The 23,889-nt window shown below is 34.5% G+C and overlaps 3 protein-coding genes across 3 annotated transcripts; 1 reads left to right on the top strand and 2 right to left on the bottom strand.

The window, feature by feature from the left end:
- Positions 1 to 855: 855 nt before the first annotated feature.
- On the bottom strand, positions 856 to 8,068 carry EDTP (Egg-derived tyrosine phosphatase). Its single transcript, XM_089858850.1, has 12 exons — positions 7,817 to 8,068; positions 6,932 to 6,988; positions 6,140 to 6,243; positions 5,790 to 6,053; positions 5,605 to 5,721; positions 5,228 to 5,450; positions 4,388 to 4,614; positions 4,218 to 4,319; positions 3,375 to 3,641; positions 2,098 to 2,550; positions 1,885 to 1,998; positions 856 to 1,289 (listed from the first exon to the last, which is right to left on the bottom strand). Exons 1-12 carry the CDS (start codon positions 7,901 to 7,903, stop codon positions 1,034 to 1,036), a joined length of 2,271 nt encoding a protein of 756 aa, XP_089714976.1. The 5' UTR covers positions 7,904 to 8,068; the 3' UTR covers positions 856 to 1,033.
- A 195-nt stretch (positions 8,069 to 8,263) lies between these two features.
- On the top strand, positions 8,264 to 12,002 carry LOC149610133 (uncharacterized). The gene is made up of 13 exons (XM_089858854.1): positions 8,264 to 8,282; positions 8,356 to 8,482; positions 8,563 to 8,691; positions 8,767 to 8,841; positions 8,910 to 9,087; positions 9,172 to 9,202; positions 9,270 to 9,327; positions 9,918 to 10,281; positions 10,350 to 10,453; positions 10,525 to 10,593; positions 10,665 to 10,902; positions 11,467 to 11,763; positions 11,835 to 12,002. The coding sequence occupies exons 2-13, from the start codon at positions 8,462 to 8,464 to the stop codon at positions 11,900 to 11,902; spliced, it is 1,632 nt and encodes a 543-aa protein (XP_089714980.1). The 5' UTR covers positions 8,264 to 8,282; positions 8,356 to 8,461; the 3' UTR covers positions 11,903 to 12,002.
- Positions 11,992 to 23,725, bottom strand: Abcd1 (ATP binding cassette subfamily D). Its single transcript, XM_089858849.1, has 9 exons — positions 22,505 to 23,725; positions 22,242 to 22,432; positions 21,828 to 22,008; positions 19,311 to 19,429; positions 17,540 to 17,720; positions 17,327 to 17,421; positions 14,141 to 14,517; positions 13,925 to 14,050; positions 11,992 to 13,869 (listed from the first exon to the last, which is right to left on the bottom strand). The coding sequence occupies exons 1-9, from the start codon at positions 23,367 to 23,369 to the stop codon at positions 13,587 to 13,589; spliced, it is 2,418 nt and encodes an 805-aa protein (XP_089714975.1). The 5' UTR covers positions 23,370 to 23,725; the 3' UTR covers positions 11,992 to 13,586.
- Between the last annotated feature and the right edge of the window lie 164 nt (positions 23,726 to 23,889).

The following is a 23,889-nucleotide window of genomic DNA, read 5'->3' on the forward strand; positions in this document are numbered from 1 at the left end:
TTCTTTTTTAAATGACTAAATATAGAAAAATAATTTCTTTCTTTTTATTTTAATTGCCATTTAATTAATTAAACTTTTATAATCAAGATGTTTAGTCTTATCTGCGACCAAAATTTCAAATTCAAATTCCACGTCTCTCAAGTCAAGTCAAGTCAAGTCAAGTCAAAGAGAAAATGTTTTTCAATGGCAGTGAAATATTTCAGTTTTCAAAAATATTACCAAAAACGGATTTATGGGATAAGAACGTCGGATCGTACCTTTAGCCTCTAGTACCATCCTCGCATACTTTTATTGAGAAACTTCGTCTGCTTATATTTTGACTCCACCCACAAATTCGATCTCTAGAAGTAGGGCTATATACAGAATTTGTGGGTGGAGTCAAAATATAAGCAGACGAATTTTCTCAATAAAGTATGCGAGGATGGGGAGTGAATTAGCCTTATTCCTGATCAGCGCCACCTACCCATAGCGGTGACTTTGAGAACTACTGTAAGCGGCAAGCCAATCAGATGTCGCTAAAATCTGGTGACGTCATTTTTGGTAAGACCCGAGAGTGCCAGTCAGTGACGTCACCAGATTTTAGCGACATCTGATTGGCTTGCCGCTTACAGTAGTTCTCAAAGTCGCCGCTATGGGTAGGTGGCGCTGATCAGGAATAAGGCTAATTCGCTAACTCCGACGTTCTTATCCCATAAATCCGTTTTTGATATTACTAAATTAATTAATAACCCAATTAGTATTACTAATTATTATTATTACCATAGTCTTTGAGGACCTTGGAAGCTTAGGACCGCTCAAAGAATATAATATATAAGCTAACAAAAAATCCTTCCAAAGTTAACCGGGATGTGAAACTAAAACGTTTTGGCAATACGACAAAGTTTTAACGCGCTCTTAACTTTTTTGTTTCCTTTATGTTAAATAATTTCTCTTTTAGTCTTCTCTAAAGCACCCGCTTATTTTTTTAAAGAAAATTTTAAAAGAAAAGAAAAATATATGAAAAACTTACAAAAACAAATGAGTTCCGGTAAATTCAAACGGCGGTGCTACGAGCAGTTCTGAACCCAACTTTTTCCGCCATATGATCCAGAAAATTGGATATACCTCTGTTTTCGTTATTCCCACTACGATATTTGAAACCGATAGCTAAAGTATAAGCGTTGTAAAACAGTTTTCGAACTTCTTGTAAACGTTCTTGACGCGTATCGCGGACGTGCGTTGTTGACGCGTGGTGAGAACATGAAAAACATTGAGGTTTTTCCAAAGTGAATTCACCCGAATCGTGACATCTTTGAAATAAATTAATTAATTAACCCAAAGACGCGTCGCGTTAAAGGGAGGGTGAAGTAGAAAATCAAGTGATTTTTTATCGATTCTTCTACTAATTATAAGACCAGTCTGCATAGTGAAACATGCAGGAAATACCAGTTCCGAATGATTTTAAAATTATTTCAAATTAGGTTCAGATTTTAAGGATAATTTTAAAGAAGCCCCTCCGACCAATCGCGTAACGCCCTGCCTTTTTATTAACAAAATTCTCATGGCACGTTATGTGTTGAATGAAATTTATCACGAGATTTGATAAAATTAGGCGCGCGACGTGACAATCGTGGCGCGAGACACGGAACGTGTCACGAGAATTTTGTTAACAAAAAGGCAGGGCGTTACGCGATTGGTCGGAGGGGCTTCTTTAAAATTATCCTTAAAATCTGAACCTAATTTGATTTTTTAAAATCATTCGGAACTGGTATTTCCTGAATGTTTCACTATGCAGACTGGTCTTAAGTTTGGTAGAAGAATCGATAAAAAAAAACTTGATTTTCTACTTCACCCTCCCTTTAACTTTAATGTTAAAAAGCAAGTTACGAATTAAATAAAACTTACAGTGAAACTTTACTATGCCCTGAATTGTGATTGAGCTCCAACGTTGGGGAACTAAGAGAACTCCTAGTTGACGATGAGCCTCGAATGCTACCCGTTCCTGATATGATTTGCCAACTAAATAAAATGAAATTGCTTTTAAGCTTTTAAGTTTTTAACGTTTAGGAGAGGAGTTGCGAATTAAAACTGGCGGCTGCGTTAAGCATTTCCATTTACCTGCCACATCCAACGGAAGATGAACTTTCCGATCTTTGTCTTAGGCTATTAGGGACGGCAACGGGACTAGTGCTGCTAACATTGTTGATGACGGCTCCCCCTGTTAAATTGGAAGCCGGTGACAGATTCCTCGAGGTGGGCGAACAATTAGAGGAGGAACTGGAGGAAGATAGGGCGGCCATATTGGCCACAGCTCGAGGTGAAATGGCTGCTGGAACGGGGGACGATTTCTTCTTGACAATGGGAGGCGGCGGTGATTCATTCCCATTGTTAAAAGTTTTTGCACTCGCGTCACTGCTACTACTATTTGTTAAAGTCGGTGGCGTTCCCGGTGTCACCGCTACACCATTTGATTCAAAGCTTTCACCAATTTTCACAGAAGTTTGAGAGTTTTGTTGAAAAGAATGATTAGACGCCCATGAAAAGTTTCTGACTGAATTTGAAGAAACATTCCTGAAAATAAATTCACGTACTCGTAACCAATTAAATTGAAATTAAACTAATTTAGGAATAAATAAAAACAGGAAATCGGTCTAATTTAGGCCTAAACAACAACAGGAAATTGGTCTAATTTAGGCCTTAATAAAAACAGGAAATTGGTCTAATTTAGGCCTAAACAACAACAGGAAATTGGTCTAATTTAGGCCTAAACAACAACAGGAAATTGGTCTAATTTAGGCCTAAACAACAGGAAATTGGTCTAATTTAGGCCTTAATAAAAACAGGAAATTGGTCTAATTTAGGCCTAAACAACAACAGGAAATTGGTCTAATTTAGGCCTAAACAACAACAGGAAATTGGTTTAATTTAAGCCTAAACAACAACAGGAAATTGGTCTAATTTAGGCCTAAATAAAAACAGGAAATTGGTCTAATTTAGGCCTAAACAACAACAGGAAATTAAACTAATTTAGGCCTAAATAAAAACAGGAAATTGGTCTAATTTAGACCTTAATAACAACAGGAAATTAAACTAATTTAGGCCTAAATAAAAACAGAAAATTAAACTAATTTAGGCCTTAATAACAACAGGAAGTTAAACTAATTTAGACCTAAAATAAAAAAAAGGAAATGAAAACCAAAAAAATAGGTCAAAAATCTCAAAATCAACACCAAAAAAATAGGTCAAAAATCTCAAATTCAAAACCAAATAGGCCTAAATTACACAATAAACTTCCTAAACGAATTTAAAGAAACATTTCTGAAATAAAATAATAACTTTTGCTTAAAAACTAATCCCTCCTCCAGAAAAACAATTAAAAGAACGCCATTACTCACCCATTGGTAGCAATTAACGATACATCATCCCAAATATCGCTATGAGCACTTGAAGAACAATTTGTGGTGCCACCATGAATGGGAACAGCGCAAACGGTATTGGTTGAGAAAACCATTGGCGGATTATTATCTTGACTACGACTGCTAATGGAACTGCAACTGCTATTTAAACTGGTATCACTCCCCCTAATTTTTAAACAGTCTCCATCCAATAATATTCCATCTAATTGACAATCAGAACCCGTTCTAGCACTACGAATGCTTATCCTAACAATCAATCAATTAATTAGGTTAATTAGTGTTAATTAAAGGGAGGGTGAAGTAGAAAATCAAGTGATTTTTTATCGATTCTTCTACTAATCATAAGACCGGTCTGCATAGTGAAACATTCAGGAAATACCAACTCCGAATGATTTTAAAATTCAAATTAGGTTCAGATTTTAAGGATAATTTTAAAGAAGCCCCTCCGACCAATCGCGTAACGCCCTGCCTTCCATTTAACAAAATTCTCGTGGCACGTTCCGTGTCGAATGAAATTTATCACGAGATTTGATAAAATTTGCGCGCGACGTGACAATCGTGGCGCGACACATGGAGCGTGCCACGAGAATTTTGTTAACAAAAAGGCAGGGCGTTACGCGATTGGTCGGAGGGGCTTATTTTAAATTATCCTTAAAATCTGAACCTAATTTGAATTTTAAAATCATTCGGAGTCCGTATTTATTTCCTGAATGTTTCACTATGCAGACTGGTCTTATAATTAGTAGAAGAATCGATAAAAAATCACTTGATTTTCTACTTCACCCTCCCTTTAATTAAGTTACATTATAAACGCGGGCTTACAAATTATGAGCGGAGAATTCCTCAGAGACTAAATATTTCAGGAAATAAAAACAGAAGAAAAATATTTCTTCCCCTTTGCTAAGACGATCTGTCAAATCGTGTCTGCGAACATTGCATTGGCTTAACGTTAACTGAGATGCAAATTTAAAAGAATCCTCGTTCATTCTTACCCAAATAAGTACCAATCATAGGCAATCGTTAAAAATACAATTTCAACGGCTGAAAGAGAGGCGTGAGCTTTTCCATCAGCCCATAAGGACAGCCTTAAGAGACTAACAAAAAGAGGCGTTCTGTCCCATCCAGAGATACAATGGACCAACAATCCCGATGTCCCTTCTAAGATGTACTTTAACTGAAGTTTCAAGTAGTTTTGAGTCAATCTGACTAGGTCCCAAGACTGAAATAAATTATTACCATGGATGAAGGATGCGCGTGAGGAAATTTGTTTTCACTCTACAGGATCGGCAACTCCCTATCTCGAACGACAGCTTATTCTGTATACACTCTGTTACAATATCGGTTGTCAGCACGCGCAAAGCTAGGTTTCTATGTAACGTAGCTTTGTACGTGCTGTCAAGAGACAAAAAACTTCAGGATCTTCAGGATTTAAAATATCCGCGAGTTTTTTAGCTCGAGTGCACGGACCTCTAGGCCTTAGTTTCAAATACGTGTGAAATTACCTACAGCCTACTACACGTATTTGAAACTAAGGCCTAGAGGTCCGTGCACTCGAGCTAAAAAACTCGCGGATATTTTAAATCCTGAAGATCCTGAAGTTTTTTGTCTCTTGACAGCACGTACAAAGCTACGTTACATAGAGAAATATCTTTGCGCGTGCTGACAACCGACGTTGTAACAGAGTATATACAGAATATTCTGTCGGTTTGAGATAGGGAGTTGCCTATCCTATAGCGTGAAAACAAATTTCCTCACGCGCATCCTTCAACCATGTTATTACCTTTATTGAAATAAAAAGTCACAAATAAATAAAGTAAAATAAAATAGCAAACCTTGTAACTGTCCCATTCAATGTCCAGTTGAGCGGTAACCGAATCGGAAGGGACACCAATTTTGGCATCAACAAAGGCTTGATTCCAATCAAAGACTAGGTCTTCCGCATTGTAACCATTATCCCTATAATCCCGAAAAAATTCACATCCTGGATAAGGTAGAGATAAAATTGTGAATTCTCCATAACGGTTCTCTTTATCAACTTTTTCGGATGATGTTACGCTGAAATTAAAAAAAAAAAGAAAAAAAACAGGCTTAACTTTATGGAAGATCCCCTAAAAAAATCAACAACACGTTTGGGATAAAAGCAGAGCCAAAGGCTGGACGGTATACTTTTATCACGGGGGTCATTCATAAATATCGAAAATTTTCTTACTTCATTCCAAATTTGACTTTTTTCTTTTCAACCATTAAATCGCATATATAACCAACTGAAAGGGCTTTTAAAAGTCGAATATCTTGCATACGAACTTTGGTAAATAATTGCCATTCACTTTAACAGCAAAAAATGCAATTAAAAAAACCAAAATTAAACAATTTACAATGGTTAATTTTATTTACTTTGAAGATTGAGCAATTTCAATTTCTTTCACGTCTTTCTCTTCATCTCCAACCTCTGTGTTTCCAGCGAATAGAAAATCATAACCAGAACGTCCATAAATTTCTGGTCCTCCAGAAAGTGTCGCTGATCGGCAAATATACTTTCCATCACATAATATTACTGGTATTGGAAATCTGGCTCGACATCTAGCAACACGAGCTTTAACCATCAATTCTCTAAGTTTTGTAGAGTCGCAAAATGAATCTACCACCAAATTACTGGTTCTGAATTACAGATATAATTAGAAATTAACTTTTAATTACTCTAAAACAGTTGTAATTAAGAACTTGTATAAAATAAATAAAATAACCTTTCTGAGGGGTCATGTTCAAAACAGGTACAAACTGTGTGTTGAGGGATTATTAATTCAGAGGGATATGTGCTAACGAGTTCTCCAGCTTGATTACTTATGACCTAAACACGTAAATTAATTAGGCTTAACTACTTTAAAGGAAAAGTTCATGTAACATAACATTATACCTTAAAAGAAGGACCTTTTTCTATATATAAAAGGAAAATATTAAATTATCTCTTACTAACAAATTAATTAGAACTTAATTAGTTTTAAAAACGAGGACTAATACGCCATCCGCCATTGGTTTAGTGGCGTCTGCTAGCCTGAACCCCTTACTCAAATGGGATTGGTTGAATTCTCACAGGCTGAGAGGTAAGGGTAAGTGATTCGATTGAGCAGACGCCACTAAACGAGGCCTCCATTGGTGTAGTGGCGTCTGCTAGCCTGAACCCCTTACTCAAATGGGATTGGTTTAATTCTCACAGGCTGAGAGGTAAGGGTAAGTGATTCGATTGAGCAGACGCCACTAAACGAGGCCTCCATTGGTGTAGTGGCGTCTGCTAGCCAGAACCTCTTACCTCTCAGCCTGTGAGAATTCAACCAATCCTATAGGGGTAAGAGGTTCTGGCTAGCAGACGCCACTAAACCAATGGTGTCACAATAAGACTAATTAGATGCTAATTATTTTGTAATAAGAGATGATATTTTTTTTATTTTATTTAGAAAAAGGCCATTCTTTTAGGGTATAATGTTATGTTACATGAAGTTTTCCTTTAACTTATAAATCAATAGTAGATTAATTCATACACTATATTTGTAATCCTTTGCAAAGAGATCCTTACACTTTCTTAAAATTTCTTCATCCTAAAAACAATAAGCCAGAAATATATTTCCAGAGTGACCTACCTATTCTAATCTAAAATCCTTCCTTGTTAAGCTTATTTATATTTAAGGATATTAAAAGATTGCAATGAAAATAATATTAAGATCAGTCATTCATTATCAAGAAACTGAGATTGGAGAGTTTTTAGAAAACAAGTCATGGTTTCCAGATAAAAGAAAAATTAACTACTCTATCATAATGTGATAAGACTTTAATGACGTTTTTTCATTCAATATCTGAATGTGTGTATTTATAAATGATACCATAAATATAGTGATAGGCTTAGATAGTGAAAAATAACTGAATTCTAGGTATTAGTTAGATAGGTATTTAGTTTAAACTAAATTAATTATATTGTCATAATTAGGAGTTAAAAAAATGACTTTTTTTTTATGAAAACCACATGCAAGTTGGTCATCAATCTGAGGCTAACCACCAATTCTTTATTATTACGATTAAAACTAATTATACAATAAATAATCATTTACAAGCATGGTCTTCCTTGGGAAACAGACAGTACGTCAGCCTGGCCAGCTGCTAAGGTTAAGGCTTATAAATTACTGCCTGCAACTGCACAGCCCATGGACATGCTTATTTTAGTGGTCAAGAGACTCAAGACACACAGTACAGTACAGTTCGCAGGTGAAACCGAGGCTTAACTCAGGGTTTAAAAATATGTAACTAACTCTTTTGAATTGTTAAAACTGAATGATATAATGACTTCTTTTTGTTCATTTTCTCAAAGCCAAGGCGTAATGAATCGTATTTTTGAAGGGAAATATATATAGAAAAATAGTGGGCTTTCTTACTTTACTATCAGTGTCCCCAATACGAAAGGCGCTTTTCGCGAATTTTTCTAAGAGATGCCTGACGTCTTCGGCGTTGACCGTTTCCATCGTATTGTTAATGAGGACCGTATGATTAGGATTAAATTACTTCAAATTAACCCTAATCATCGTTAAAAACGCCGGCACAAACCCCGAAAAAACACGCTACGTATTTGGAAAACGTCCGTACCTAGTAGTCCAGAATCCGCCATCTTGAACGTCACCGGATCACGTGGCGTTTGATTGGCGGAAATTGGCGCGAAAGTTCCATCAAGGTGGCGCTGGAGAAATGTCCATATTTGAAATTTAGTCATTTTTCCACGGAGTAATTTTATTGGAGTGAGCATTACGATCTCCATAAAAGTACCTTACATGGTAGCTATATCATCTATAATATTGCTCCATGGTGGCAGATGCCAATTTCTTTGGTCCCTGACTTAAAGAAACAGTAAATAAATAGATTATTTTGATTTTATAATTCAAGTGGAATAATTTCTTAATACGTTAATCGGTCCTTTTAGAGTTGTTGGATGGATATTATTATCTTTGAAATTAGTACTCTAACGTGTAATTACTTATTAAAAGTTGAAACCCGCTCACTAAAGGCTAAACAATAGTAAACATTAGATGGCAGAAAGGAATAAGAATGTAAGGAAATTATTAAAACAATATTGACTAATTGCAGTTTCTATTTAATACATTAATTAATTAATATTCTAATTATTAAGAATGATAAAATGTCATCGATATGTCTAAATCCAAATGACATCACTCTATTGTCATCTAAAATTGATTTGCATAAAATAGAATTTCTTAGACGCCATCTTGATGCCTTTCTTACATTTTATGAAGAACAGGTACTACGTGACGTCTACTTGGCAACTTAAATGTCATTAAATTTAACACTATAGATTATTTAACTAATATTTTAGGGCAAAACCTTCTGGTTAAGGTACTTGATATCATTCAGGGAATACTTATACGAATATATATTAGTGGAAAATGGGGTAAATCCTAATTAAAAATAAAGAGTTAAGTTAAAATTAACACTTAATTTCTCGGCGTAATGTTCCAGTCTAGGAGCAAATTATGTAAGCATTATATCGCTTATATTTGTGACGACGCCTTTTTTATGCTTCATAAAGAATTGGTAGAATGTTCAAAAACTAAGAAAGTGAAAAAGTTTTTATTTGACCTGACCATCGTTGTTGCATTATATATTTCTTATCCTAACATCTGTCAAATTAATCTAAGTATAATAAATTAATTTAATTACAATTAAATTAAAATAGCCTAATATTAAAGCTGGAAATGAAATACTTGTTTTTTTTTTATAGATAAAAGTCCTTTTAATCGCAGTGAAAATAAGTACGTTAGTTAAGAGCGACCTTAATGAGGGATTAATTAAATTTAAAATATATTAATTTAATTACAGGAGTGCCTTAAATAGAATATTAGGTTTTAGTACTAAGAATTCCCATCCTACATATAAAGTAATTTAATTAATATCATAAGGACATTATCTCTCTCTAAGGGCCCAAGATTCTATGTTACGGTTGAAATGTATGTATGTCCGATTTGGTCGGCCATCCGTCTCATCTCAAGTGGTATAATAATTGTATAGTCTAAACAGAGGCGGAGCGCATTCGCTGCAGAGTAACCCGGCATTGAACATTTTTCCCTCCTTCAAAGATTTCTCACGAGCGCGAATTTACCTCTTGTGTCTGAGAGAGCTGGGGGGTTCTGGAAATTCTCTTACTTATTTTTTCCCCTCAGTCGTTCCTCTCTAGCCTACCCGCCTGTTTTAGTTTGATTCCTAACCGTTTGGGAGCGTTATCTCAGAGCTCGCGTCTAGACCACGACCGGCTTAGGATATCGGTCGTGGCTGATTTTGAAAATTATTTTTCTCTCCCGCGAATTTGACGAAAAATTCGGAAGGCGCCCCTATACAAAATTTACGTCACATCTAGCAGAACTAGATGTTTTTGCTAATAGATGCGCTTGGGCCCTTAGAGAGATGATGTCCTTATGTTAATATAGTTTTATTTTACCAATATTTAAAATAATTCGAATTTCACTTTAGGGTTTTTGCGACGCTTTTGTTGCTCCGATATTTATAATTTTAAGCGGAAATTTATATAATATGATGCAACATTGGAAGACTGAGAAGACAAACTCTTCTACTAACGTATCCTCCAATTATCATTGGATTTGCCCTCTGGAATGGTCAAGGCAATCGTTTAAACCCAATAGATTTGACCGTTACATTACTTGTTTTTACGGCGATAATTTGGAGTTAGAATTAGGTTTCCCTAATGCCGCCTCCAAAGTTTTAAATTTCCCTGATCGTGCCAAGGAACCAAAATCAGAGTTTATCGATAAGAATTACACAGTTTTGAATTGCGATTGCGTTAACGATATGCACATCGTTAATGCCTTTAAAAGATGTAATGATAAATTTATAAATACCGTTAATCAGTTACGTAATACGTTAATTTAATTGCTTAAAATTTAGGTGTCGTTTTTAAAAATGAAGGTATCAAAGGTCAGCGACCTTGTCTTCATACGGATGAGGATATTAATAATATAGAATACGTCACTGGAATTGATTCTCAGATTGTAATTAAATTTAGTTTTAATTTAATTTAATTTAATTAGAAGGGTTTTAATTTGAATACACTTATATTTAGGACGATTTATTATTAAAATTAGTTGACATTAATTGCCCCGTTTGTCACGAAGAAGCGAAAAAAAGCCTCGTAAATTTATCATCATCCCTAATATTTTAAATATTTCCAAAAATTAACTTAATTAAAGTTAATTTCTTTAGTTATTTAAATTGGCGGAGAATCAATTTAAAGAAGAGGAGACTCAATTTAAAAAAGAGGAGACTAAAATTAAACAAGAAGAGAAAGATTTGAAGCCCAAGAGTAAAAAAAACAAGAAGAAAAAACCAAAAGCTGCAGTTGCAGTTGCAGTTGCCTCCGAGTTGGAGGGCGCCGTTGGATTTCAAAAAGACATTGCTAAAATCCTGGAAAATAATATTGAAGTACACGTTAATGTCACCGGTAACAAAGACAGAGTGTTTCGCGCAACTTCAATATAATTTCCAGGGGTGTGCGAGTACTCGTTAAGTTCGAGTACTCGTTTCGAGTATCGAGCAGAGTACTCGACTCGATACTCGATAACAACACATTGAGATACTCGAGACAGATTCGAGTAGCTTTTTAACATCTTAAATACTCGACAAATACTCGAATCCGAGGCTTACAACTATAGCAGACGATGAGTTCATGAGCATTTATTTTGAAAATCACCTGTTCAATGTTTAATTGATCACTAACAATCTTTTTGAACTAGTTGGATATTAGATAATTGAACATCTTCGTTATTTTCAAGAAATTTACAAAATTGCTACTCGACAAGTCAATATTTGAGACTCGATAATTACTCGAAAGAACCAAAATTTGACCTATCTAAATACTCGATACTCGAAAGTATTTTTGAGACTCGGCTCGATACTCGATAAGAAATTAATTTTGATACTCGGACTCGGCTCGAAACCGAAAAAAATGGGACTCGCACACCACTGATAATTTCTCAGTTTAATTTTTATCTTATTTCTATGACAGATCGCGAAGATACGGACCTTATGCTCAAAACTAGTGATAATATGTTAAAAGAGCCCGTGAAAGCCACTGAAAAACTCATTTCACCTACTAAATTTGAAAACGTACCTGCGCAACGTGATAAGGCTTTGAGCCAATCGCTCTCGCCCATTGAATTTGAGTTTCAGATACCTTTTACTGTAAGAACATGTTGGAATTGCCGTAAAAGCAAAGAAAATGGCATCAAGTTGAAGAAATGCGCTTTGTGCGTCGCGGAAAAAGTTACTAAGATTAGATATTACTGCGGAAGAGAATGCCAGGGTTAGATTACTAATTAATTAATAAATAAATAATGAACTTATATTTAAAAGATAATGTGCATCCATTTTCAGGCGAAGATTGGTTGAAATGTCACAAAGACGAACACGAAACAAACTTATTGCCAAAGAGTTCCTTTTAGTTTTAAGTTACTTGTTTGTAGAAAAACATGACAATATTTTTTACTATTATTTTTGTAAAAAAGTCACTCAATAAATTTTTGACAATTGATGCTTAGTAAATTTTTGGTGTTGTATATTTTTTCTTTCTAAGAAATCTTAAAAGTTAATTACAATCAATAATATTGGGCTTAAATTTAATTATTTTTTTAGTAAATCTTTAAAACTGGGATATTTAAAGAGATTAAATACTGTTAGAGAAACTTTGGTTGGTTAAATATGGAATTTTTATGATAAATTATAAAATTTATTTACGCTTAGGGCAAGGGTTAAAGTTAAGCCTTGGAGCTGAATTTCAAGAATGAAGAAACCTATTAGGGGGTTAGGCCTATAAATAAGCCTTGGAACTTAACTCAAGAAAAGTATTAGGCTGTTAGGCCTAAAAATAAGCCTTGGAACTTAATTCAAGAAAAGTATTAGGCGGTTAGGCCTATAAATAAGACTTGGAACTTAATTCAAAAAAAGTATTAGGCGTTTAGGCCTAAAAATAAGCCTTGGAACTGAATTCAAGACAAGTATTAGAGGGTTAGGCGCCTAAAAATAAGCCTTGGAACTGAATTCAAGACAAGTATTAGAGGGTTAGGCGTAAAATTAAGCCTTGGAACTTAATTCAAGAATTAGAAAAGTATTAGGGGGTTAGGCCTAAAATTAAGCCTTGGAACTGAATTCAAGACAAGTATTAGAGGGTTAGGCGCCTAAAAATAAGCCTTGGAACTGAATTCAAGACAAGTATTAGAGGGTTAGGCGTAAAATTAAGCCTTGGAACTTAATTCAAGAATTAGAAAAGTATTAGGGGGTTAGGCCTAAAATTAAGCCTTGGAACTGAATTCAAGACAAGTATTAGGGGGTTAGGCCTAAAAATAAGCCTTGGAACTTAATTCAAGAAAAGTATTAGGCGGTAAGGCCTAAAAATAAGCCTTGGAACTGAATTCAAGAAAGGAATTAGGGGGTTAGGCGTAAAATTAAGCCTTGGAACTGAATTCAAGAAAAGTATTAGGCAGTTAGGCATAAAGTTAAGCCTAAATTGCAAGGGTTAGGTTAGGGCTACAAATTAAGCCTATTTTCTAAATTATTTCAAGGATTGTCAAATTTTGACTATCAACACTAATTATTGTTAAAAAAATTTCGGCTAATCTTATTATTAATAAAAATACATATAAAAAAAACAAGGCACAAATGATACACTAGTAATAATAACCAGAATAAACAAATTAAATTAAATTAAAAATTAATCTCAAATTATGACTCTCTAAATCTATTTAAACATATATTAATTAATTAAAGATATTTCTTGGGGGTTCTATGAGCAATCAAAAGGGCAATACTTCAATGCCCCACCACTTATCGAGTATTTTCAACTATAACATTTTCATATCGCAACAAAAAAGGAAAATTGAAGCCAAAAAAAATAGCGCGAATTGAAATTTAATGCAAAATTAACTAATTCTATTTATATCATAATTAGACATAATTTTTTTGGCTTGATATTAACTTCCTTTAATTTTTAAATCACGCTTTAATATGCTAATTTATTTTTTTTTAAATATTTGCATAAGAAAAAAAAAATAATAATAAAAATCAAACGTGAATATTTTTAGAAATTAATATTAAGAAACAATTAACACACCTGTTTTAATTAATTAAATTTCAGTCCGATAGCGTTTCTCCGTTTGAATCGGATGAAGTAGAATCATCTTTCGATAAGGATTTAACGTTAGAGATTGTTTTTCCGTCAGAAAGAAGAACTGAAGAATCTTCACCCAAAACGGAGCACAATTCTTTTAAACGGCTTTCCATTTGAGGAACGCCCGTTAATTGAGTTTCCAAACGTTCTTTTTCCTCGCGTAATGATAAACGAGTCGAAGTGTCCAATGGTTCCAAACGCCAACCTCCTTCACCGTCAAATTGCAGCAAATGCGTATGGAACTTCCTGTTACGAAGAAAATTAATTAAAGATTGAATTGATGATTAACTCGACAACGTACCATAAAGATGGTCGATGCGTAATGGTCATTAACGAGATACCAAAATCCTTAGCGGCTTGGTACATTTGGGCTTCTACATCGATAGAAACCGCGCTGGTACATTCGTCAAGAAGGGCGAACTCGGGTCTATCAAGTTAAGCGAAAAAGGGTTAAATATTTAGTTCCGACCTTCCAACGTTTTAAATTCCACGAAAATACAAGGCTTTCTCGACATACTTGTGGTAAAACAATCGAGCCATTCCCATTCTCTGTTTCTCTCCTCCTGACAGGACATCCTTCCAATCGCCGGTGGCATCCATACTGCCTTCCCGCAAGACAATGTGTCCCAGATGAACGATAGACAGAATACTTTCCAAATCTTCATCCGTCAAAGATTTGGATCTCATTTGTTCCAGGGTGTCAGGATAAATGATTTGGTCTCTCAATGTACCCAGGGACATGTAAGGTCGTTGAGGGATATAGAACATGCGACTAGGATGCGGTCGTTCCATGTAACCAGCGTAACAAGGCCATAAACCACTTAAAATTCGGAACAGTGAACTTTTACCGCAACCATTTGGACCGGTGATCAACAAGTGCATGTTGCGATTGATCTAATTAAAAATAGGTAAGAATTTTTTTTACAGTTCACTAGACTTCTGATCGTTGATATTGTATAGTAACATTGGAAACTATTCATTTTCAACAACTTCCGCTCTGTTTTTGCAAAAGTATATAGATATAAAAACAAAAAGTACACTTCTTTAACAACTCCCCGCGTTTGGCTGAAGACGACATGTAAACTGATAAGCAAAATACCCTCCGCTTAACCGCCTACAGGAACTAACCAATCAGACAAGAGCTCCTTGACGTCATAGGTTTATAGGAAGTAGTACATGATGCTGGCGACCCAAACGTAATTTTTGGTACCAGAGCTAGCATCTGCTACTTTATGATCCTATTCACGGTCTGGAAGGTAATCATACGCAGAGGGGGTCGACACCGAGGGGGTAGACACTTGAGAACTCAGGTGTACAATATGTCTTGAACTCAATGTACTGTCAAAGCTGAACTGTGAGTTTCGAAGGTTTTGAACTCACTGCACTGTCAAAGCTGAACTCTTTTGAACTCAGGTGTACACCAGAGATCCAGAGCGTCTACCCCCTCGGTCGACACTATTCTGGGATAAAGGAGGGCTTCTCATATTACAAGGCGCGAGCACGTTTCAACGGAGTGTACTTTTTATTTTTATATCTATATACTTTTGTTTTTTTAGTAAGAATTCAGGCAAGTTTCAAGTTCAATGCGAACAAACATAAAATTTTCAGAACACAAGAACATCACGAAAGTGACGTGAGAGAGCAAATTGAGAGACCTTGGAACATTTCTTAACCAGTTCCGCTTAGACGCTTCGTTACGTTCCATAGGAAACAAATTATTTCCCTTAAAACTATACGAATGCTCGGTAGACTGACATTACAAATATATAATATACATATATATATAAAAAGTAAATAACCCCAAAATGAAAGCGCTATAAGGAAACAGCGCATTTCTGACACCCCATATTATTTTCCCTATAGAATCTAACACTGTCAAAGACACACAGGTGCCACTACTACTTAATGGTCGAAAATATATATATCTTATGTACAGGTATAACATATAGGTCAATTTCACAAGGAAACATTTCTAAATATATATATATATATACATATAAAAAAATTAAAGCCCTGGAATTGGTTTTAAGAATTTTTTTTTAAACTACCGTCCGTCCGTACGTCGCTAACGACATTTTGATTTAGGGTTTAAATATGTTAAATAAAACATTTAAAACAATGAATTCATAAGAAGATCGAGTAATCGGAATAAATAAAACAAGTTTTAAGGCTTCTGGGGTTTGCGGGGACCGTTTAAAGACGATTTAATAGAGGAAAAACACTAAACGATAATCATAATAATAGAATAATGGTAGCCCCCGGCCTCCTACTACATTACGGTCTATGGCGAAATATTATGGGTTGCCATTATTATATATATATATAAACTCCCGTAAATCGCGATAAACTCTTAAATTTGAAAGTATAATTAAATGTTTTGGACTTTTCCCAAAACATAATAATAATAAAATTCTCTATGAATTTAACAAAAACAAGAAGAGAAAAAAAAAAACAAAGAAGATAACTCTAATAAAATCTTACCTGACAAAAACGTAATAAATATGTCTATTACTTTAACCTCGATGTAAGTTAAAATTTAAGAAACAATACGCAATAAACATAAGTCTATTACTTTACCTCGATGTAAGATAAAATTTAAGAAACAATACGCAATAAATATAGGCCTATTTTACCACCATTTATGTTGATATTGATGTTACATAACGCAACAAAAATGCAATAAACATAAGCATATTTTAGCACCATATAAGTTGATACAAAAGGCATTTAACACAAGAATATTTTAGCTCCGTATAAGTTAATATCGATGAGACAAACCGCAATAAAAACGCAAAAAACATAAGCCTATTTTAGCTCCATATAAGTTAAAACTGAAGATATAAACCGCGACAAAAACGTAATAAACAGAAGCATATTTTAGTTCCGTATAAGTTAATATCGATGAGACAAACCGCAACAAAAACGCAATAAACATAAGCCTATTTTAGCTCCGTATAAGTTAATATCGATGAGACAAACCGCAACAAAAACGCAATAAACATAACCCTATTTTCGCTCCATATAAGTTAAAACTGAAGATAAACCGCAACAAAAACGTAAACATAAGCCTATTTTTGCTCCATATAAGTTAAACCGCAACAAAAACGTAATAAACATAAGCATATTTGAGCACCATATAAGTTGATACAAAAATCAATTAACACAAGAATATTTTAGCTTCGTATAAGTTAATATCGATGAGACAAAACGCAACAAACATAAGCCTATTTTAGCTCCATATAAGTTAAAACTGAAGATATAAACCGCAACAAAAACGTAATAAACATAAGCATATTTTAGCTCCGTATAAGTTAATATCGACGAGACAAACCGCAACAAACATAAGCCTATTTTAGTTCCATATAAGTTAAAACTGAAGATACAAACCGCAACAAAAACGTAATAAACATAAGCATATTTTAGATCCGTATAAGTTAATATCGATGAGACAAACCGCAACAAAAACGCAATAAACACAAGAATATTTTAGCTAAATATAAGTTAAAATCGATGAGAAAAACAGCAACAAAAACGCAATAAACATAAGCCTATTTTAGCTCCATATAAGTTAAAACTGAAGATATAAACCACAAAAAAACGCAATAATAATATAAGTTAAAACTGAGGATATAAAACTCAATAAACCTATTCAAACCCACCTCAACAAGTTAAAACCCAAATAAATAAATGTACAAGTACTTACGACAAAAGACAGGCTAGGAACAACGACATCGCAATTTGGGGTCACAACAGGAACATTTTCCAGTTTGACTAAACCCTCCGTTTCAATTACTTTCCCTGTTAAACGAATTAAAATTAAACAAATACAAAGAAAAATTGTTATAACAATTGAATGAATTCAAGTAGGTTATAATAAATGAGCGCGGTTAACGGAATTTTTATTTTATTTTCTTACCTTTGACCTCTGGCATTCCATCCTTAAAGGAAAGTCCAGCGGCTTTCATCAGGGATTTTTTCCCTGATCTTTTGCCCGATGATTCATTGGCTAAAGTCCGTTTATATTTTCCTTGACTAACGTCTTCAAATGTTTCAAAGAGTTTCGAGACGCGAGCAGTGTACCCCGCTAATTCGGTAATCTATAATTAAAATTTGATTTAAATATCATAATTAAATAATTTAATACTCGATTGGTGCGTCATAAATTATTTATTTATTTATTACTTCACGCTTGACTAAATTATTTGAAAGATGAAACCATAAGTTTATAAGATATGTTCAATAAGTACAACACTACCTATACTGAGAGCTAGTTTGAGAAAAACACGAGAATTGACTACACTCGGTTTAGCAGTCCATCTTCCTATTTAGTCTGTACTATGGCTTTGATAGCCCCTCCCCTCCTAGCTTAGCCTCGAATCTATGACCTACGTCATTACTTCATGAAAAGCTCCAGTTTGTAACCAGTGACAAACTTATGGATGAAGATATCTTATGAACTTATGGTACGAAAAAACGTCGTAATTTCGAAACCGAAAAATTGAAAATTTATGGTCAGGGTAAAAATCACTAAATCATGTGTAGGGAAACTTTTAGGAATTTGATGACGTCAGAAAATTCTATAAATTCAAGTGAATTTATACGATTTTCACGTGTGAAATTAATCAGCTGTTTAAGCGATAAGGAAATGGGCATAATAACCTAAGCGATAAGGAAATGGGCATAATAACCCTTCTTTATAAAACCATGCAATTTTAAGAAAGGAATTTATGTTTGGCCTACAAATATGCGTTTTAGCAACGACAATATAAACTAATAGATATCCCAGCACCCAATTTTCGTTGCTCCCAAGCCGCTAAAAGAGTATAAACTATAAAATAGTGTAATTTCAAGAAAAAACGCCTTTCCTGTAAAATAATATAAAAACTATATATTTTCAGGCACCCAATACTCGTGGATTATACCAAGCAGCTTAAAGGGTATAAAATCTTATACCAAGACGCTAAAAGGGTATAAAATCTTATACCAAGACGCTAAAAGGGTATAAAATCTTATACCAAGACGCTAAAAGGGTATAAAATCTTATACCAAGACGCTAAAAGGGTATAAAATCTTATACCAAGACGCTAAAAGGGTATAAAATCTTATACCAAGACGCTAAAAGGGTATAAAATCTTATACCAAGACGCTAAAAGGGTATAAAATCTTATACCAAGACGCTAAAAGGGTTTAAACCTTGTCTTGGAATTTTAAACAAGGGTCTGGTGTTGATGTTTGGCCTAAAATTAGCCTACAAATATGTTTTCTTTAAAAAAATACATAAACCACATATTTTCAGAGCAAAATTTTCGTGGCTAACAAGCTGCTAAAAGGTTATAAAATCTTGCAATTTTAAGTATGGGTCTGCAAGGTAGGTAAAAGGGGCTAAAATAACTTTGCACAAAAAAAAGAAGAATAGACCTTTTCGATGTAAAAAGAGGGGATAGGCAACCCTCAGTATCGGGACATACAAGGGGGGGGGCACTGTCATGATAAAAAGAGACAACAGCGCAGGCGCCAGAAAGCGAGATGGAAGGCGGAGTTTCACCCCCACGTCTTTCCCTCTTAGTTACATCGAAGAAGTCTATTGCTAAGCCCCTCGTATAAACTACAGATTTTCAATCACTACTACAATTTCTACAAGCCGCTAAAAGACTATAAATATAAAAATAAAAAAAAATTTTAAATACTTCTTTATAGGAAGACATCAATCTTTCAGTGGCATCGGCACCCGAAATAAGAATATTTTTGGCGGTCGTCATATATTGAGTTCTGACACTGACACCATCGTCTTTTTCGTAATTATCCCCTGAAAAGAATTTTTAAAACTTTGGGTCGGCACACTTTAAAAAAAAAAATGTACTCCTTTCCCCCCTTTACTGATTTTTTGTTAAGGATTCTCTCTATGTTATGTTACCTGTTTAAAAAAAAAGAAATACCCGCAGATACAAAAAAAAAAGAAAAAAAGAATTCGACCTCATTTTTAATTTATTAGCGATTTGCTGACAAGAGGGTTGGTTCCCTTTATAAAAGAACCTATGGAAATTGGAAATTGGGCTTCTCTCGAATTTAAAAGCGAATAAAAGTGCACCCATGCAAATTAAATTTTAAAGTATCATATCAAACTGATACTAAGCTAACCATGCGTTAAATTAAAATTGGAATATATATTAAATCCGATTTTTTGAATAATTTTTTATAAGTAATATTTGATTTTTTTTTTTTAAATATTTCTTTTAAATATAAAATGGACGATTTTGGGTCGAGAATATGCTATGACATTTCGCCCTAAGGGCATCCGTTTACAAGTTATGATTTTAGTGTTTTGCGGATGACCCCTTAATTAAATTAGCGTCGTTGTAAAAGTGTCTTACTTAAATTTAAGGGGTCATCCATAAAAGAGTAATCATTTCTTTTCAATATAAAATGTGCGATTTTGGGTCGAAAATATGCTATGACATTTCGCCCTAGGGGCATCCGTTTACAAGTTATGATTAGGCGTGTTTTATGGATGACCCCTTAACTAAATTAGCATCGTCGTAAAAGGTTCAGACTTAAATTTAAGGGGTCATCCATAAATCACTCGAATCATTTCTTTTAAATATAAAATGGACGATTTTGAGTCAAAAATATGCTATAATATTTCGCCCTAAGGGTTCCCTTTTACACGTTATGATTGGAGTGTTTTATGGATGACCCCTTAATTAAATTAGCATCGTCGTTAAAGTTTCTTACTTAAATTTAAGGGGTCATCCATAAATCATTCTACTCATTTCTTTTCAATATAAAATGGACGATTTTAAGTCGAAAATATGCTATGACATTTCGCCCTAAGGGCCTCCGTTATGATTGGGTGTGTTTTATGGATGACCCCTTAACTAAATCAGCATCGTCGTAAAAGTTTCAGACTTAAATTTAAGGGGGCATCCATAAATCACTCTAACGATAACTAGAAAAGAATGACCCTTAGGACAAAATGTCACAGAACATTTTCGACTCAAAAATTGCCCATACGTTAATGGGTTCTAGCACTATTTTTGAAACACCCTGTATAGTAGTGTTACTTTCCTTTTCAATTTGATCAATTTGATGAAACTTCAATAATAACAATTATATGTTAATTATCTATTTTAATCCAATAAGTAATCTATTAGCGATATCACTATAGGTCAAATTTAAAATGGAGGAACTTTGACCTCTACAAGTTTTTATTTTCCTAACATAAAAGTTGCATTAGTGATAGACATTTTGTGGGTATTTTGTAAGGACATTAGCCGTTTGTTTATCGGCTCCTTATCCCTAATCACTTTAGGGCCAAAAAGCAAAAGTCAAATTTGATTGGGGGGCCTTCCAATGATAACGATTACCAATCTAAACTATTTGGAGAGCTTTTTGTTTTCGTCAATCTCAACCTTCGTACGTCGAGTGCAATGCAACTCGGATTCTTTGAAAAGTACCCTGGGAATGAACCAAGAAGCGATATCTAGTTTACTAAGGAGAAGGTATAAATTCGCCACATTTCCAGTTTTATCTCCAGTCCAAACGTAGGTCCGGAGTTAATCCCCGCCGCCTCTAAATTACAACCAGCATCTCATTGGTTCTTGAAAACTTACGTCAGCTCGACGCCAATGACGAAAATTACGTATTTTACGACTGAGGAGAGGCGAAATAGCCCGGTCTCCTTTTACGTCCCCCCTTGTATTTTGAAAGGGGGACTGGGACTATAGCGCGCGAATACAAAGGCATCTTATACCTTCTCCCTAATAAACTAGATATCGCTTCTTGAATGAACTTAATAAATCGCCCCGGTTTTTTTTTTCTTCTAATATTTACCGATTCTTCTGATTTTTGGATGATTAATAAAATAATCTGAGATAAGGGTGGTTGAACTCTAATCTCTTTAAAGTAAATTACTATTTAAATAAAAAGATAAATAACTTGTAAGTTCATTTAAATATGCAAGCCTATATATATTTATAAATAAAAATACGTTGAACACAATAGTGTTCCATATGAATAATTTGCATTTTAATTCTATTTTTAACCACCGTTAAAATAAATTTCTTAATATTGAATTAAAATTTTATTTTTACCCTCTTACTACTAATCTTTCCCATCCCCCCCTCCCACCCAAAAAAAATTATTTAGCCTTTAGGCGAAAAACGCAAAAAGAAACTAGAAACGTATGAAATCTTTTTTTTTCTTACCTTTATCTCGTTTGGCTATTCCAGTCATTACAGGTAGAGAAACGATAATCATGCCAGTAGCGCTCCAACAATATTTCATTAAGAATTGTTCAATCATTATGTACCATAATTTTTTATTAAAAATGTGGTTCATTTGACGAGCTAATGCTTTGTAGCTTTGTTGAAGTATATTTAACTCCACCTGAGAATTGATTGATTTTTAATTACGTTTAATCGTTAATTACAATTAAATGAATAGATAGTTTTCACACATGGAGGATTCATACCATTTACACCAGGAGGCCGGGCTATCTGGAGGACAAAAACCCGTCTGCTTTTGTCCTCCAGATACCCCGGCTTCCTGGTGTAAATGGTATGAATCCTCCATGTGTGAAAACTATCTATTAATTAACGTTTAAACGTATATTAACATACTTGATGTCCACCGTAAAAAGCTATTTCTTCAGCGTTAGTAATGATTCTAGAATGTATAAATCTAAGATATCCTTTTTTCTTAGCCTCTTCCGAAACTAGCTTGCCAAATTTAGGCGAACATAGACGTAATATTTGAGCCGTTAAGGCCGTCATTAAGAAGCCAATAATAGGCCCTGGTACTCCGTAGGCCCCTATGTTAAATTTAAAATTAACCTAACGCTAATTACGATTACCAAGGGTTAAACCCAAAATAATGTCCTTACCCATATCGTGAGCCATTTTAAATAGTGTTAATCCAGTAACCGCGATATCTAACAATGGCTTAGTTATATGCGAATATAAATGAGCGACTGATTGAGAAAAGGCCGTAATGTCATCGGTCAAACAATGATCCGCGTTCTCTAGTCGAGAGTCAAGGTTACTGACACGATAATACGTTTGGTTCTTGAAGTAAAGTTGGTAAGCGTAACGCACCAAACGCGTACGAAAAGCTAACCCTAACTGACATTCTAAAAACCTAATCAGACTGTTAATAAAAGTAGCTGGGATGGCCACTAACAACCATTTCGACAGTTGAAATCCGAAGCTTCTTATATCTTTCCGCACAATATATTTCACTACGCGACCTTCTAATTGCGCTACGTATATAGAGAGGAAGGTTCTCGATATCAATGATATTGTGTGTAGAATTAAAATACCAGTTTCAATTGTTCCTACCCCGGGAATCATAATTTTCAGTAGTTTTTTCAGTTGTTGCACAAATTCCTTATTAAAGGCTGGGAATTTCTTTAAATCATTGGAGATACCATTTGCAAAAAGGCCGCCTAAAACCGCTTTCTTATCCTCGGATGATACCTCAAGTTCGGGTGAGCTTTTACCAGAGTCTGGGGAATTGATACCTCCATTTCTACCCTTAATTTGACGTTCGGGACTGGTAGATGATATTCTATCCTGGGCTGCTTGAGCCTTACATCGAATTGCCGACACAGTTTTGACAATTAAAGGGTAACTAAATCTAGCAACATAGGCTCCGATAACAACCGTGGTTATGGCCCTAGTTAGCTTCTCTTTGGGTATATTATGCTTTATCGAAAAGTCATTTAACATTTTGGATATCGCGTTCGTCATTTTCGAAACGATTTAAAGTTTACTCTAAATTAAATTTAAATAATAACAGTTTTAAACTCACGAACTCTTGTTGCAATGAAGACGTTATGGGTCATGGAAAATATCCAGGCCTAGACCTTAGTAGAGTTAGGCCTACGCAACCGGCCCGACTTCACTCGTAATGAATAATAAAGATCTTACAAAACTACGACATACTTTAACGCTGTTCTTCTTGTAAAAATAACGACTTATTCATTAATTACACGTTTTAATTATTAATTTATCTGTAAGAATTGGCACACACGTACATTTTTCCCGACACACAACGCGAATTTCCTCCCGACTCAACGCGTACTCGGCTACTGACGAAATGGCGTATAAAATATCTTTACAAGCGTGGAAAATTCTCCTGTAGCTGGAGCTGTCGTCGCGCTTTCTGATTGGTCAATACTATACCTTTAATATTTCCCGCTTTTTTCAATTACGAATGAGCTCTCCCATCTTTACAAAGAGAAGGATTTTGTCAGGTAATTTTTAGATA

Source organism: Phalangium opilio, unplaced genomic scaffold (genome assembly GCF_054372755.1).
Source record: "Phalangium opilio isolate 3A_F unplaced genomic scaffold, DU_Popi_V2 ptg000329l_1, whole genome shotgun sequence".
In the NCBI taxonomy this organism is placed as follows: Eukaryota; Metazoa; Arthropoda; class Arachnida; order Opiliones; family Phalangiidae; genus Phalangium; species Phalangium opilio.